Here is a 16,529-nt window from a genome sequence, read left to right as displayed (position 1 = left end):
TTATTGAAAACATTCTTCCAGCATTTTCTTAATGTGTTATCAAATAAATAATATATGCAAATGCATTGAGAACACCACAGTGCCATGGGGAAAAAATAAAGAAAAATAAATAAAATAACATGTTTGGATAGCTGTGGGAGTAGGAAGGAAATGTAGGCTAGATGGTGCTCATGTGGGTTAATATCACTGTGTTTCTTACATCTTGCTCTCTGGTCTTCTCAACAGAGCTGTATAGCCTAACTGTGTGAACAATTGTAAAAACAACCTGAAGCTCTACTGTAAAAAAAAACATGACATCAAAGTAAGAAACCTAATGCAAATTCAGCAGCTGATTTATGGGATTTCATATGTATGATGGCAACATGAAAAACATGGAAAAAAAACGATTGAAAAAACCTGATTCTTTTCATTCCATGAACAAATGTACATTAAAGGTATTTCTTCTTCCACAAAAGAGTTTCAGTCCCATATCTGAAAGCATCAGTGTTCCATGGCTTGTCAATCCTAGCCACTTGTGGAGCACATGTAGCCACTTGTGGAGCACATGTAGCCACTTGTGGAGCACAGGTAGGGGGAATGCACCTGTGATCCAAAGAAAAGAAAGAAAAAAAAAAAAAGAAAAAAAAAAGCTTGACGCATACACAGGGGGGGACAAATCGTTTACATTTTCTCATCACAACATTCTACAGTGGTAAAGTTGCTCGGTGCAACAGTTCACTCAAGATGCACAAGGGAGAGAAACGTTAGTTCCGTAAGCTGTCAAACTTGGCAAGATGCAGAGGACTGCTGCATCTCTCTGATGTATCTGCAGAGAAATGAAAACACTATTACTTCACATCTGTTCTGGGCCCTACATTTCTCTCATCTACCTGCTCTTCTTCTGATCCAATTGGTTCCCACTTGCTTGATTACTGAGGTGTCTGCCTCCATCTACTGGCAGGTGTGTGTGTGTGTGTGTGTGTGTGTGTGTGTGTGTGTGTGTGTGTGTGTGTGTGTGTGTGTGTGTGTGTGTGTGTGTGTGTGTGTGTGTGTGTGTGTGTGTGTGTGTGTGTGTGTGTGTGTGTGTGTGTGTGTGTGTGTGTGTGTGTGTGTGTGTGTGTGTGTGTGTGTGTGTGTGTGTGTGTGTGTGTGTGTAAGCGAGAGGGACACAGTAGCGGGACAGAGGGAGAGATATGGAAGTTTGTGTGTATGTGTGAGTTGCTTTCAACAATTTTCAATATCGTCAACAGCAGCAGCGTTAACACAGTGCAGGACAGACAACACACCAAACACGTCGGCACACCATGGAAAAGGAACATATTTATTCAATGTCTGTAGGAATATGGATCTGTGTAGGAGTTTGTATGGAGGGGGAAAGAGACAGAGGGAGAGAGAGCATGGATATAAATAATGTACACATACATGGCTTTAAATACAGTAAGATGATGTACACACAGATAGAAAATACTGTAAAATCAACACAGCAAACACATTAAAGACAAACAGTATGTCTGTCTGTCTGTCTGTCTGTGTGTGTGTGTGTGTGTGTGTGTGTGTGTGTGTGTGTGTGTGTGTGTGTGTACTGTATGTATGTGCGTGTTCTCATTCTACTGTATGTGTCTATGTTATTATGCTCACGACAACCAATCCAGTCTTTTCACTCTCCCTTATGAAGGAGCCTCTTTTCAGTTGGCCCTAGTAAATGAGCCTCAGTGAGTGTTAGCAGTGTGTGAGGCTGAGCGTTTTTAACAGAGGCTACATGGTGTCGTCACACCAGCATCAAAAAACCTTTCATTGCCTTTTGTCAGAAATGTAATAAGAATTCCTAGGTCATATAGATTAGCAGCAAATCATTCCTTACATTTGCTTTAACCGGCCTCCAATAACTAAACGAGGGGGGTTAATCTGGACAGGACATTTGAGATCATCTCAAATATGTTGCCAGTCACAGAAAAAAGTCTATTAAATGTATACTTCCTTGTGGTTATTTAAACTTTCTGGCACCCACAGTGTTGTCCTGTTTGGTAAGACACACCCTCCTGGCACTATCTAGGCTCAAACAAAGCGTAGAAAGTGTTTAAGAATTCAATTGGGCTCTGCTATTTATTTTTCCGTATACAGCAAAACAGTAACAACGAGCGCAAGGACATCTACTGGCAGCTGTGATGATGACACTCTTGTGACTGTGAGATGTGGATGGCATTGTGCTGACGGTTTGAGGACACACGGAGGGACAGAAGGGAACACTGACTAAAAGGCAATAAAACAAAGAAAAAGGGCGGTGAAGCTTTATTGTGATTTATTTGACAAAGCATCAGTAAAATCAGCCCTGAAAGATCATCTGTGTAACTTTAAAAACGGTTGTTCTGTGAATTTGCCTTAGTATAAAAGTCTGTTTGAATACAAAGATTTGAAGCTTCTACAGTATAAGAGAGTTAGAGACAGACTTCAAGTAGATACGTTTGCCAGAAAACAAGTACTATTTGTTAAAAATAAATATGCCTGTCAAAAAGGTGAGTCAACATTTTTGAAAGGGAATTTTGCTTTAAAATGAAAATGTTTAAATTGTTGTGCAGTGCTCTTCACCTACCAGGTTAGCTAAGCTATAGCATGCAATCAATTCATATTTGACGTCTTGTTTCCATTGCTTTTGTTACTCTCCTTATGATTTATGTATTAGTGGATGACTTTCAGATTTCAATGTTAGTATGTTAATGTTTTGATGGATAGAAAAAACATGCACAAGCCATACAATTGAGTATTGTATCATTAAAATTAATCAGATTTTGGTTATTCCAAAAGTATTACATTTGAATGAGGTTAGTAATTAACTGAGTTTATTTCCAGTTGTCACGAATAAAACACATCATCATCTTCCTAAATTTGACAAACTGCAAGCATTTGTCATTTGCTATTGAAATCATATCGTACCAATTTGAAAAATGCATGCTCAAAAATTGAATTGCATTATGTTTGATCACTTTAATTTTGTTATCGATGAAGAATATGTGACAGTGAAACAGATATGCTTCTGACTAATGTCCCAAATTTAAAGTTCAATATAATCATGTTCATTCTAGGCGTAAAGGTCCATATCATTCCAGTGAGACTATAAAATCTGGCATGACTACAGTACAGTACGTAGAGCACATAGCCTCCTGATATTCAGTACGTAGAGCACATAGCCTCTTGATATTCAAGGTTGAAAACGTTCCCGGTCTCACAGCATTGCAGCTACTGTATTCCCCTCTAGTTCTTTGTGTTCACGTCTGCACATGAATTCAATATCCTTTTCGTCAAAGTGTCCCTTCATACATCTTCGTAAATCTCCGCTCCGCATTTTCATAGCTCACTGATGCCCGTTCGTATTGATCCAGGATTGCACTATTCTCAAGAAGTCTACATGATGGAAACAATGCGACATAATGTAGAACATAAGCAAACACACAGACACACAACAACAGGACAGCACATTTTTCCACACTAAAAAGACCAAACAATGGGTAGCACTTAATGTGACCGCTCCATGGTAATGCGCGCATAAAGCTGCAATAAGCACGATCACGATCCTGTAGAGCTCATTTTTGAATGATCAAGAAAAACTTGTCATTTCCAAATCTATGCATCTAGTGGCATGTCATCAAATATGTTATGCGTACTGTATACTATAGCAACATCACGAAAGCAAAACTGTGGAGCACACACATGAACTGCTACACAAAGGCATAAAGAATGCTTCACAACTAACCAAACACAAAATCAAATACAAGTGACATAAATCATGCAAAACTACAGAGGAATTCTGTATGTGTGTGTGATCAGTAATCAGTAGATTCCTGCATAAATTGCAGGAGATTGATACGACATTTAACTGATCTGAATGTATTGACCAGACTGGCACATACAGGTACTTCGCAAAATGTCATGGCCGTGGCCCTTTTAGGCGGACAGAACATCTCATTTCCTATAGGCTATCGATTTAATTTAATGCAATTTGACATGCGTTTAGCTGAGAATTTTGACAAGTTTGTATGCATTAATTTTGTGGTAAACAAACCTTTGTTTTATATGTAATTAAATTAAATATGCCTTGCCTGAACCTGAGCATTTCGCGATACCTTAATAAACTAGAAGGATAAGGTTCGTTATTACTTTTTTGTGAGTCGGATCCGGATCCACTCCGAAATTTTACGGGTTCTTCCTTGGCCCATGCTACACCCTTCCACGAAGTTTCACGAAAATCAGGCTAGTTTTTCCGTAATCCTGCTAACAAACAGACAAACGAAACGGCACCGAAAACATCCTCGTCATGCCCCTTTAGCCTCCCTCCATCCAAGTGGATCAATTGCTTATCCAGACATCGACACATATTTGAGTCACCAGGTAGCATTAGCCTACGTGTTGTCTGTCAATAACTAGTCTTGCCTGGCCCGACCTAACTCCCCATAGCGCTATATGCCAGCACTGGTGGAAGGTCTGGCTCAACCTATTATCATTCTGAATTCAAGGGGGGAAAATGCTCTGCCTTGTTTGAATTTCTTTAAATCAATCACAGCGTCTTGGGCGGCGCTAAGCCAAATGACGGTGTCCTTGCAAAATGGACGGCACCAATGGCAGAGCTTATACGTGCAGCCTACTTCTGTCGAGTCAGACTAGTAAATAAAGAACCTGTTAATAGCCAACTCCCAACTGTTTGATCTAGGCTAGGTTGAGATTTAGTTGGAATCGCCATTGTGATGCTACTGTAATGTTACTGTATAGCCTGTATATAGCGGCATGGACAGCTGCAGATTCTTTCCCCCAAAAGGGGGGCGTGGCCTTGGTGCTTGATGACACGATGCTGGTCTGCAACGTTGAATTTACTGCAAAATTCCCAATGATGCGATTTAAAGAAACATCTGGGATTGTGCCTGCTTTTAAATATGTGCTTTGATGTGGATTTAACATGTTTTACATGATAAACATTTGTTTGCTGTAAGCCTATTGGAGGGGGGGCAAAAGTGCAAAGGTTAGACATATTCATTGATAACGGCTTCAACTAAAGATGATTGAAAAAGTCCATGCTAATGGCTACACATTGAGTGATACACGTATGTCCTCGGGGGAAGAGGAGACGTATGTCCTCGGGGGTAAAGAGGACATGAGTGATACACGTATGTCCTCGGGGGAAGAGGACATGACTTCAGCATCACAGAGACTTCAAACAAACTCGCTAGGAGGGCAAGATGGCTGCAAGCAGGAAAACCATCTTGGTGAAAATGGACAATTTAAAACAAACTTAAAATAAAAACCCCTCGCAAAATTCACAGAAAATGAAAAATAAACGACACAAAAGTAAGTGCTGATTTCCAATGGGGCAAATGATGACACAACATATAAAGGTGTGGATTGTTGGATAGGGGTGCTTACCTTGAGATTGTCTCTTAGACCCTAGTTGTGTTGTACTCTGATTCATGTTTGCTCAAAGAGCCAATGAGGCAGAACCTGAAATGTCACGGCTCTTTCATTTAATATCAAACTCCTTTTTGCATAGAGGTCAGAATATGCATATTGTGCTACATAACAGTGATACATTGCATTAGTGCTATGCTAGCGTCTGAGAGTCTCGCATGCAGACTTGTAGAAAATTGATGAACAGTCAAGTAGTACACTCTGGACAGAGCACATAGAAAGTGCATGCAAGAGAAAGTCTCCGGAAATATAATTTAACACCTCCACACAGTGTGTTCTTGTAAACATAATACAGTTACTTTTCAAGCAGTCAAGGTGCAAGTACACGGTGAAATATTGTTGTTTTCATAGAAAATCTTGGTCATGCCAAAATGTTGAACTATATTGAATAGAAATCATATCTTTTTAGTATCACAGTTAAGAATACAAATGCACGTTTCGTTATGATCATTTGCATTCATGTCAATAAAGTCAATAATCTGTATGAATATCAGGCACTGATACAAGCCCTTATGTTAACAGTCCAAATCAGACTGATTACAGATTTAGCATCTGCTAAAAAGGAGGTCTGCTTTTGCTTAAAGAGCTCTGACAAACCTGTACAGCAGGACAGAGTCTATAGTCGTTACAATATATAAATCAATATTGGAGGAACCCTAACAGGGGGGCTTGCCGTGTTCAAGGATGAGCATGCAAGAGGGGGCAAGTCTCTCTATCATAATATAGCCCTTTGTGAAAAGTTTGCAATGATAGGAAGAGGAGAAAGAACAAGGGTCAATGCAAAAAAGAAGCTTATTATCATAATCTAAAAGAAAAGAAAGAATGAGAGGAGGAGGGAGGAAAAAGCTAAAAGAAGAGGAAAACAAAAACAAATGTCAACCCCCCCCCCACCACAAAACTTCCAACATCCCCATAGAAACCTCTATGGTTGTTGCTCTTCCCTCATCAGAAATCTATGGATACTGACCGCTGTACTGCCTTTTCGTGGCGCGATAGCCGGTGGCTGGTGGTGGGAACTTCTTCCAGGTCATCGTCCAGGTCACATCCATTGTCCGCCGCCTCTTGCGAGTAGCTGTGCTTCATGACCAAGATGCTCCGGCGCCCTCCGGTGGCCGGCAGCAAGGGCCGCACCGCCATGGGCTGCTGCTGATGCGGGGGGAGCTCCGCGAGCAGGGCGGCGGCCGCTGCGTCGCGCGTGCTGCTCAGGTTCCCGCGGCTCCCGCGCCCGCTGAGCGACAGCTGGGACAGGTGGGCCGAGCCGGAGTTGGTGTTGGAACCACAGTGGTGATCGTGGATGCAGCGCGAGGAGGCGCGGCGCAAGGCGTGGTAGTTCTCGAAGTCCTCCGCCAGGTCCACCAAGTCCGCCGAGGCGGCGGCGGCGGCCGTGGTGGCGCTCCGTAGCGTGCACAGTTCGTAGTGAGGCGGCTCAAAGACCTCCTGGAACATGGTGGGGTCAAAGTCCTCACGCCGCAGGATGTACTTCTTGCGCGGCTGCTTGATCTGGACAATGACGGAGACGATGAGGAGGACGAGGACGATGCAACAGGTGACGCCGATTATGGTTCCGTTGGTGTTGTTGAGGTTGTCTAGGATGTTGGCTTTCCTCTTCTCTGTATAGCGGATTAGAGAGAGAGAGCACAACAGAGAGAGAAGATGTGAGAAAAGATCATTGTTATGGACCTTCATGATATCCTGCATTACCTGTGAAGCTCACCATGTGAATGAGAAGATACAATCCTTTTGAAAGGGACCTATGGAAGCCGAGAACGGCCAGGTGTTTATTTATTATTTTTAGGACCGTTTTCTCGTGATAACGACTTATTATTTCATTATCTCGAGATAACAAAATCCGTTTTCCCGTGATAACGACTTATTATTTTGTTATCTCGATATAACAATTTTTGTTTTTTGTTTTTTTGTCTCCCCCCCCATTATGCTTGGGAAGCCTGTGCACTCTTTCAGCACCATGTTGGGGTCAATCACCAACTAACTAGTGTTAGTATGAGTGTTCTTCCTGTGCCTGTTATGTTTTGATCTAAAGTATGTCGTTTTCAGGCATTAGTTTGGTCATTTGCTATGGATGCAGTTGTTACAGGAGCAAAATAGCATGAATAACTAGCCTAATTACATGATAAACAGTAGGCCTAACGAACGGTATTTCATGGCATAAACATCTTCAATCATGTTGAATTTGCTGCATGGAATTCTTGCTTGTTTTTACGCACACACTCGTCATCAGGCTATTTTCTATAGCCTATCTCTGATGATGTCCATTTTATTGCACGCACACCCGATAACATGGTTTGGACATAAACACATGATGATGACTGATTAATGACTAAAATTGGACTCATCTGCTTATTAATAACAGTGCCAGTGTGTCATTACGCACATCACAGTGAAAAAGACAAATACGCGCACATCCAAAAAACTTACAGGTGCTGGACAAAAGGTAACCATAACAAAACGATAAAGTCCGCACACTGAGGCTCCATCAATGGTTTTTTATTTGCAACGTTTCGATCTTCACAGGATCTTTGTCAAGCAACATCACAGCATTACGCAATGCTGTATGGCCACATGGAGAGAGGCAGAATCCATTCATTTTTCATCTTTCTGAGGTCAATTTACCTGTGCCTACATTCACCCATTCACACACCAAAGGCGGCCAGCTGCCATGCAGGGTGCTGGCACAGCCATCGGGAGCAATTTGGGGTTCAGTGTCTTGCCCAAGGACACCTCGACATGCGGACTGGAGGAGCCGGGGATCGAACCACCAACCCTCTGATTAGTGGTCGACCTGCTCTACCTCCTGAGCCACAGCCGCTCCATCTTTAGATCAAAACATAACAGGTGCAGGAAGAACACTCATATTAACACTAGTTAGCTGGTGATTGCCCCTAATCAACACTACCTGGACAGCTCCATGGTGCTGAAAGAGTGCACAGGCTTCCCAAGCATAATGGGGGGGGATGGAAAGAAAAAGTTATCTCGAGATAACGAAATAATAAGTCGTTATCAGGAGAAAACAGTCATAAAAATAATAAATGAACACCTGGCTGTTCTCGGCTTCCGTAGGGTAGGATCTGCACTCCATTACCGGCGCAGATCTCCTGTGTGTCCGCACCATAAAAAAGAGGATCATTCCTAAGTAGATGAAAGCTCAAAAGATCATTCTTAAGCAGAGAAACCAAAGTTCACATGTAAATACAATACCTTATCATGTACCACATTAAGGGAAAGACATTCACTGCGCTATCAAACAGACAAAAAGGTCATTGAGTTACAGCTACAGCCAATTTATCAGCAGGGAAACCACAAAGAGCAGGAACAGACTAAACAGTGTGTAGAGAGGAGCAGACTGTGAGGAGATCTCTGGCATTTAAATGCTGGCTGCACACAGCTTCAGTGACACACCCTTCCAGTAAACGCTGATACTTTCCGAAGCGTCAAAGGAGGGAAGGAAAACAAGTTGACATTTTACGTAATGAGGACAGATGTGGGCTCTGCAGCGATACATTACCAGAGCAGAGAGTAGGGGGGGGGGGGGGAGAAATGGAGTTACAGGCAGAAAAACATGGCTATTTCTTGCTGACTGCTGCACATTTTCGAGCTCAGACAGAAGAGTGGAAAGGTAGCTTAGTGTGGGTGAGGAATTGGGCCACGCAGAATTTACTTACTGTAATTGATGCAATTTATCATCAGCTCTACGTTAGGGTTTCAGGAGAGTTACAGACATCCAAAATACCGATGCATCTTCTCTACAACTCTTCTGATCTGAGTGGCTGTGTGGCTAGACGTTTCCCTCCTGATAAGTTACGACTACATAGAGAAAGGAAGGGCTAGATGACAGGATATATCTCTGGTTGGGTTCCTCAAAGATTTACAATATAGCACAGAAACCTCCACTAACGCTGAAATAACACCGGGAACATCGGGAAACAAAAGGGACACAGCTGTGAGCTGTGAGCCACCTGAGCTGTGGAGCAGTCAGTCGACACAACCTAATAGAGAGGCAAAGTGAACGTCACTTCCTGCTTCAGCACTATACCAGAGATTTTCTTCCCCAATTTATTTTCCCCATAGACCTTTCGTAAAATGCGTATAAAAATAGTTTTACTTGGTCAAACCAAACGGTTCAGCTATATTTTGAATCTGGAGAGACCATAGAACATTTCACTTGGACCCCCCCCCCCCCCCCCCCCCAAAAAAAAAAACATAAAAAAAATATTTTCTTTATACCCACATTTTCTTTACATTTTGGTCTGAGTGAAATATTATGCGGTATCTCCTGTTTCTAAATATATCTGAACCGTTTGGTTTGAACAAGTAAAACTATTTTTATAAACATTTTACGAAATGTCTATGGGAAAATAAATGGCGGATGAAAATCTCTGGTAGAGTGCTGAAGCAGGAAGTGACGTTCACTTTGGCTCTCTATAATAAGCATTAGAAACATTGATCGACTTCTGAGCTGCAATGCGAGAAGGTGCACGAGCCACAGTATAGATCCAAAGCAGATATACAGCTGCAAAACTGTAGGTGGGCACGACCGGTCAAGGAACAGCTGACTCCTCACACGTCTCCCCAAGCTATTGACATGCTATCAAATATGGAATCAGTGGAATAAGGCTATCTCACTGGGAAGGTGTAGTAGATAAAGAGCTGCCAATAACGACCCTGGGGACTAACTATGTGTCAATGTATAGATCGCGAGAGGCTTTAGAATTCTGAGAGGAGTGGAGCATCGAGGTACAGAGGAAACAAAAGATTGAGAGGATCTCAGTCAGGGACTACCCAGGATCTTTCCTGCTGTACAGGGTGGAGATATGATCAACATACCAAGAGGTGTATACAGTAAAGGAGTGTGTCAAAGAAATAGAGCAAGACATTTCCATGAGAATCCAGGGCATCCAACTGTGCCAAGAACAGGATCAGTATAGAGGCTTATGTAGGAATTGTTTTATGAAACCTGTTCAACAGTCAGTCAGTGTATCTTTGTGATAGCTACTCTCACAAAGGTGATATTAAACTAAACTGGCTTTGTCAACTCAGGATTTGACAGTCCAGCTATGAGCGCATTCAAATAAAACAGGCAGCATACTGATCCCCATGGGGAAATTATGACTTTGCAGCAGCAGAAAGTAATAATAGGATTTAGCAGAAGAAAGGAAAACAAAATATAAACACACAACTAGAATATAGAAATAAGCAGAAAAGAGAACAATAAAAGCAATGTCGTAGACTATAAACGATTGTGGGGTTATGCGAATATATGCTGTCGACACCTTTTTTGGCAGACAAATTATGCTGTGTTTGCAACTTCAACATATGAAGTAGCCTAGACTGTAAAAATGGAACGAATAAGAAAGAATTTGCTAGCATTTATTTTAAACCATCATAATGAATAAACACGAGCGATACAAAAACATGACAACATGAGCATCACAGTGGCTGCTGCCAAGTCTAGAGAGGATTGATGAAGAAAACTTACAGATCGTGTAAAGCATCAGGAAAAAATAGACTCATCTCTGCCAAATCATAGACCCTTTTCACAGCCACCATTTTGTGTCTAAAATGCAGGATAAACAGAGGTGCAACCAACTCACTAATTAGGGCCCCCAGCACTGGAACACCTAAATGGACTGGAAGTTGGAAACCCTAATTAAGGTTTTTGGTACACCCTGTGTTTAGGTTTATCCTGCCTTTTAGACACAAAATGGCCACCGTGAAAAGGGTCTATTAAAGCACAGTATTTACACTTTCCAATGATACAATGTCATCATACTGAGGTGGCAAAGAGATTTTCTATTCACAAAGTCGGCCTTGTGTTACCACAGCAGCTCTCGAGAATCTAAAACTGTTCAGTGCACTTAATATGCAACAGTACATTTGATTTATTCATTATAACTGGTCTAATAAAGTAAGCTACCTGCTGTTATAGCCTACAAACCTTTATTATATCTCTGATCTAATAAATCACCAGGCAAATGACAGGGATTCTAGTAAGAGCCATTCTTCCTATCTGTTAATTCAATAGTATACCCTGGTGCAGTTCTTTTTACGACTTATTGTCTCATTCATTTGACAGCAATGGTTTGTATTATGTAAGGGTTAATGCACGACGAGGTGTCCATTATCACTTTTTAAGGGACGACGCGAGAAGCGTGAACCGTTTTGAACCGGTTGCTTCCGCAAAGTCCCTTAAAAAGTGATAATGGACACCTCGAAGTGCATTAACCCGCTTATACCATGGTCACTTGCCAACAAAACAAGACCATTCATTTATATTTTCATGTGTTTTGCAATCAAAATTTAGTTTTTATAACCTTGGAGATGATTTAAGAACCGCAGAGAAAATAGTCCCCTCGCTCAGACTGCAACATGGGACATGATGCTCACACGTGTTCATTTGGCAGTTTTGTTACAGTCGGGATTCTGCCTCCATTTCGGCTCGCCCCCGCAGGGCGCAGCTCGCCCCCTGCAGGGCGCAGCTCACCCCCGCAGGGCGCAGCTCGCCCCCGCTCAGTTTGCAGAGGCACTTAAGGCTCAGAGCCGGCTTCTGTCAGGGGAGGGAAATCTCCGAAACGAAAATCAAAATTGTAAATAAGAGTTATTTTTGATAAACTGAGCACACAGGGGTGATTTAAATACTTACTTTGACCGACTCATTTTTTCCCTCAACTTACAAAAGTGCCATATTAACCCTTAACGGGGGTATAGAGCTCAAACTGCTCTCTTGATAACACTGTTGAAACTATGGCGCCCTTTCCCTTTCAGCCTTCAGCGTGTACGGTCGTGTACAAGCTGTGCTCCGCTGCTATCTATCGCTTGCCTGCTTTTGCTATCTCCTGCGGCCTCTATCTACCAGCCTGCCTGGTGTGGATTTGGGACCCTGTCCCCGCTAAGGGCATGTCGCCCTGTAAAGGATGTACTGGCCACCTTCAAAAAATTGCAATACTGGAAACTACCATCTATTGTTTGAAAGACACTGGGATTACCTCTACACAGCCTCAGAGCTCCCTTTCCAATGGATTCACAGAAGCTACGATGCCGAATGCTAACTTAGCGTTAGCTACTCCCTCATCGGGTAATGTATCTTCCATCACAGATACCACGAATGCTAACAGTCTGCTAGCTCCCACATCCTTGGGTAAACTGCCCACTCATGTTCCCGAAAACATTGCCTCCCAAGCCTGTGCTATCTCGGGGAAACAAACTGATACTGTCCTCTGGAATGTCCAGGGAGCGAAGCCGAAAAGATTAGTGATCCCTGGTCCCTCAGAGACTGCCTCTTATCACCCGGAAATTAGCTCAGCCACGGGCTGGCCTGCATTAGCTACTATAGCCCCTGTTAGCACTAGCACTGATCAACCATGGATTGTTGTGAGAAGTGGAAAGAAGAGTTTTGCTCCTCCACCACTGATGTCACTACAGCTGGTAAACAGATTTCAACCGCTATTGGGTAGCCCTGTATCGACTGCCGATATGGATATTGGACTGGCCCATCGGCTATCCGACAACCTAGGTAGCCCCAAAGCTAGGAGGCTATCAAGAGCTAGCAGGCCACAGCCTCAAAGGCTATCAAGAGCTAGCAGGCCGCAGCCCCCTATAACATCCTTGCTCATCGGAGACTCGGATATTAAACACATTGGGATTAAAAACAATACCGCTACACTCTGTTTCCCTGATGAGATGATCTGTGACATAACAAAGAAAATTCCTGAAATCCTGTCTACTCACAGCTCCCTAAACAAGATTACCCTGCATATCGGAGCCAACGACATTCTGAAACAGCAATCAGAAACACTAAAACGTGACTTCCTGGACCTACTGAAGCTCCTAGCCTCACTCAATATTGAGGCATTTATCAGTGGTCCCCTGCCCCCCAATGGATACAAAGTCAATAAGTTCACCAGGTCCCTAAGCCTAAGCACGTGGCTTTCAAATGTCTGCCCTCAGTATAATGTGAATTATATTGACAACTTCAATCTCTTCTGGGATCGAAGCCATCTCTACAATCTTAATGGTTGACTCAACAGGGATGGCACAAGGCTGTTCACTGCCAATCTTATCTTCAACATCAATCACCCAACATCTGATTACTCCACGGCCAGGAATGAGCCCCCCATCCTCTCCGCTATCTCCAACCCTCGCCGCGAGGTCACATTGCCAGTGGACACGTCTCATCAACAACAATCCCTGTTGCCACAACTCGAGGCCAGCCGACTAGACGAAATATCCTCTGCCATGCAGGCGATATCAGCCCATCCCCCTCCCCCCTTCGGAGCCTCTACTCCCCCCCGCCAACTCCCAGCTCATCAACAACCAACCATGACGTCCTTCCGGGATTAAGTGGAGGACGCTGCCCCCCCCTCCTCCTCTCCTGCCCTCTGCTCTATCTTATCCCATTCCCCCCCCCCCTTCGCGGCCCCTACACCCCTCCGTGACCTCCCAGTTCATCAACTACCAACCATGACGCCTTCCTTACAGGAAGCGGAGGACGCTGCCTCCTCCCCCTCCTCTCCTCCTCTCTGCCTCCAGGATGAAGAGGAGGGCACTGCCCCCCCCTCCCCATCGCCTCTTCTCTCCCCCCCCCTTCCGGGCCTCTACACCCCTCCGCGAACTCCCAGTTACATCTTCCTTCCAGGATGAAGCGGAGGACGCTGCCCTTTCCTCTACCTCTTTGCTCCTCCACCTCTCCCCACCCCCCTCCCCCATTCCATTCTCCAGCAGGATGAACGAACTGATAAGCTTTGGACTGTCTATGATCCCCCAGTCCCCCTGTCCATCTAAGCCCCCTCGTTCTACCCTCCCGACCCTGAACCTGGCCCCTCGACCGCCCCCTCCCTCACATGCCCTCCAGCCCTCTCCCATACTGCCATGCCCCACGCCCCCCCCCGACCTACCCCCGACCCACCACTCCTGACCCCGAACCTGGCCCCCCCTCAGCCCCCCTCCTTACATCCCCCTCAACCTACCTGCTCCCCGCCCCCCCCACCCACCCTCTCTCTGCCATCCCCCACACCCCCTCGACCCACCCCCGACCCACCACTGCCGACCCCGAACCTGGCCCCCCGACCGTCCCCGCCCTCACATGCCCTCCAGCCCTCTCCCATACTGCCATGCCCCACGCCCCCCCGACCCACCACCGACCCAGCACTCCCGACCCCGAACCTGGCCCCCCCACAGTCCCCTCCCTCACATCCCCCTCAACCTACCTGCTCCCCGCCCCCCCACCCACCCTCTCTCCGCCATCCCCCACACCCCTCACGCCCTCACATGCCCTCCAGCCCTCTCCCATACTGCCACCGTCCCCTCCCTCACATGCCCTCCAGCCCTCTCCCATACTGCCATGCCCCACGCCCCCCCGACCCACCCCCGACCCAGCACTCCCGACCCCGAACCTGGCCCCCCCACAGTCCCCTCCCTCACATCCCCCTCAACCTACCTGCTCCCCGCCCCCCCCCACCCACCCTCTCTCCGCCATCCCCCACACCCCCTCGACCCACCCCCGACCCACCGACCCCGAGTCGGCTGTGGTTGCAGTCCCGCAAGAGTCGACGCGCCCCACCCCCGCGCGTCCAAGAACCCCCCAATCTGCCCCCCCCTCTGTGGTCCAAGTCCCCAAGCGTCGACCAGCCCGACGCCAGACCCCTCCATCCCGGCCTGTCCCCATAGAAACAAGGTCCCACAGCCTTATAAAGGAACTGCGCCAGCACACACTAGAAGTGGAACTGGCTGCGATAAACCACTATTGGTCTATCGATCCAATGCTTCGATACCAGTCTTGATTTCATACAGACATAATACTTTCCCCCCAACACGATCTGTTTCTAAATCAGACTTAATCGCCATTCCCCTTGTGAAGCAAACGATACAAGTTCCAGGCTCTAAAAATATTAAAGCCGCACTCCTTAATGTTAGGTCGCTGTCAAATAAATCTCTCCTCATCAGTGATCTGATTACCAGTCATAATCTGGATTTAATGTTCCTCACCGAAACCTGGCTCGATATGAACAACAGAGTGGCTGTTCTGTCCGAATCAGCACCGCCCAATTATAGCTTAATTGACACTCCCAGAGCTGATAAGAGGGGGGGGGGGGGGGGGAGTAGCGATTGTCTTTTCTGATATGTTTCAATGTAAGCAGGTAACATTTGGAGACTTTCCATCGTTTGAATACCTTGCTGCTATTCTGAAATGCTCAACCACTGTGTTACTGCTGAATATCTATAGACCACCAAAATACTCAGCCAGCTTTCTCGTTGAATTTGCTGATCTTCTCTCCTTAATTTTCATTGAACATGACTGTATATCTATTGCTGGGGATTTCAATATTCATATTGATAACCCGACGGATAATTTTGCCAAAGAACTGAATATCTTACTTGATACTTTTGATCTGTCTCAACATGTTTCAGGGCCTACTCACAACCGAGGCCATACCCTGGATTTAGTTATTACTAGGGGCTTCAAGTCCTCCTCTGTGTCGACTATTGATGTTGCGTTGTCTGACCATCTTTGTGTCTTTTTTGAAATGGAAATCTCCCCTGAGATCATTAATAGGTCACAAACCGTTAAAAGACGAGACATTAATGCAGGCACCAGCGCGCTGTTTATGGAGACATTTTCTTTATCTCCTTCCACATCAGCTTCTGTCAATGAGATTCTTGATAACTTCAATTCAATAATTCTGAATACTATTGATAGCGTGGCGCCTGTTAGATTAAAATTGCTGTCTGGCAAAATTAAAGCACCCTGGCGAAATTCTGCATCCGTTAGATGCAAAAAGAAAGATTGCAGGAAAGCTGAGCGTAAATGGCGGAAAACTAATCTTCACATTCACTATGATATTTACAAAGAAAGCCTTCACTCCTACAACCTCGAACTGAAAAGGTCGAGACAATCGTTCTTTTCCGAGATAATTAACAAAAATGTGAACAATGCACGCACTCTATTTGCCACAGTTGATAGACTGACTAATCCGCCCCTCTGTGTAGCACCTGAATTCCTCTCTACTGTCAAATGTAATGAGTTTGCTGCCTTTTTTACGGATAAAATTATTAATATCAGGCAGGCTATTAGTGGCTCCACACCA

General features: G+C 44.8%; 1 protein-coding gene across 1 annotated transcript in view; it reads right to left on the bottom strand.

The window, feature by feature from the left end:
- Nucleotides 1-5,402: 5,402 nt before the first annotated feature.
- The window catches only part of neto1l (neuropilin (NRP) and tolloid (TLL)-like 1, like), a gene marked incomplete at both ends in the record, with an annotated part of 148,019 nt that continues 136,892 nt past the window's right edge, over nucleotides 5,403-16,529 (bottom strand). The window contains 2 exons of the mRNA XM_083655887.1: nucleotides 5,403-5,463; nucleotides 6,398-7,040. Coding sequence (XP_083512013.1) covers nucleotides 5,403-5,463; nucleotides 6,398-7,040 — 704 coding nt within the window. The remainder of the gene's footprint in view (nucleotides 5,464-6,397; nucleotides 7,041-16,529) is intronic.

This window comes from Poromitra crassiceps, assembly GCF_964638095.1.
Source record: "Poromitra crassiceps genome assembly, chromosome: 2".
Classification (NCBI taxonomy): Eukaryota; Metazoa; Chordata; class Actinopteri; order Beryciformes; family Melamphaidae; genus Poromitra; species Poromitra crassiceps.
The sequence above is the reverse complement of the archived record's forward strand: the minus strand, read 5'-3'. Positions and strand labels throughout refer to the sequence as shown.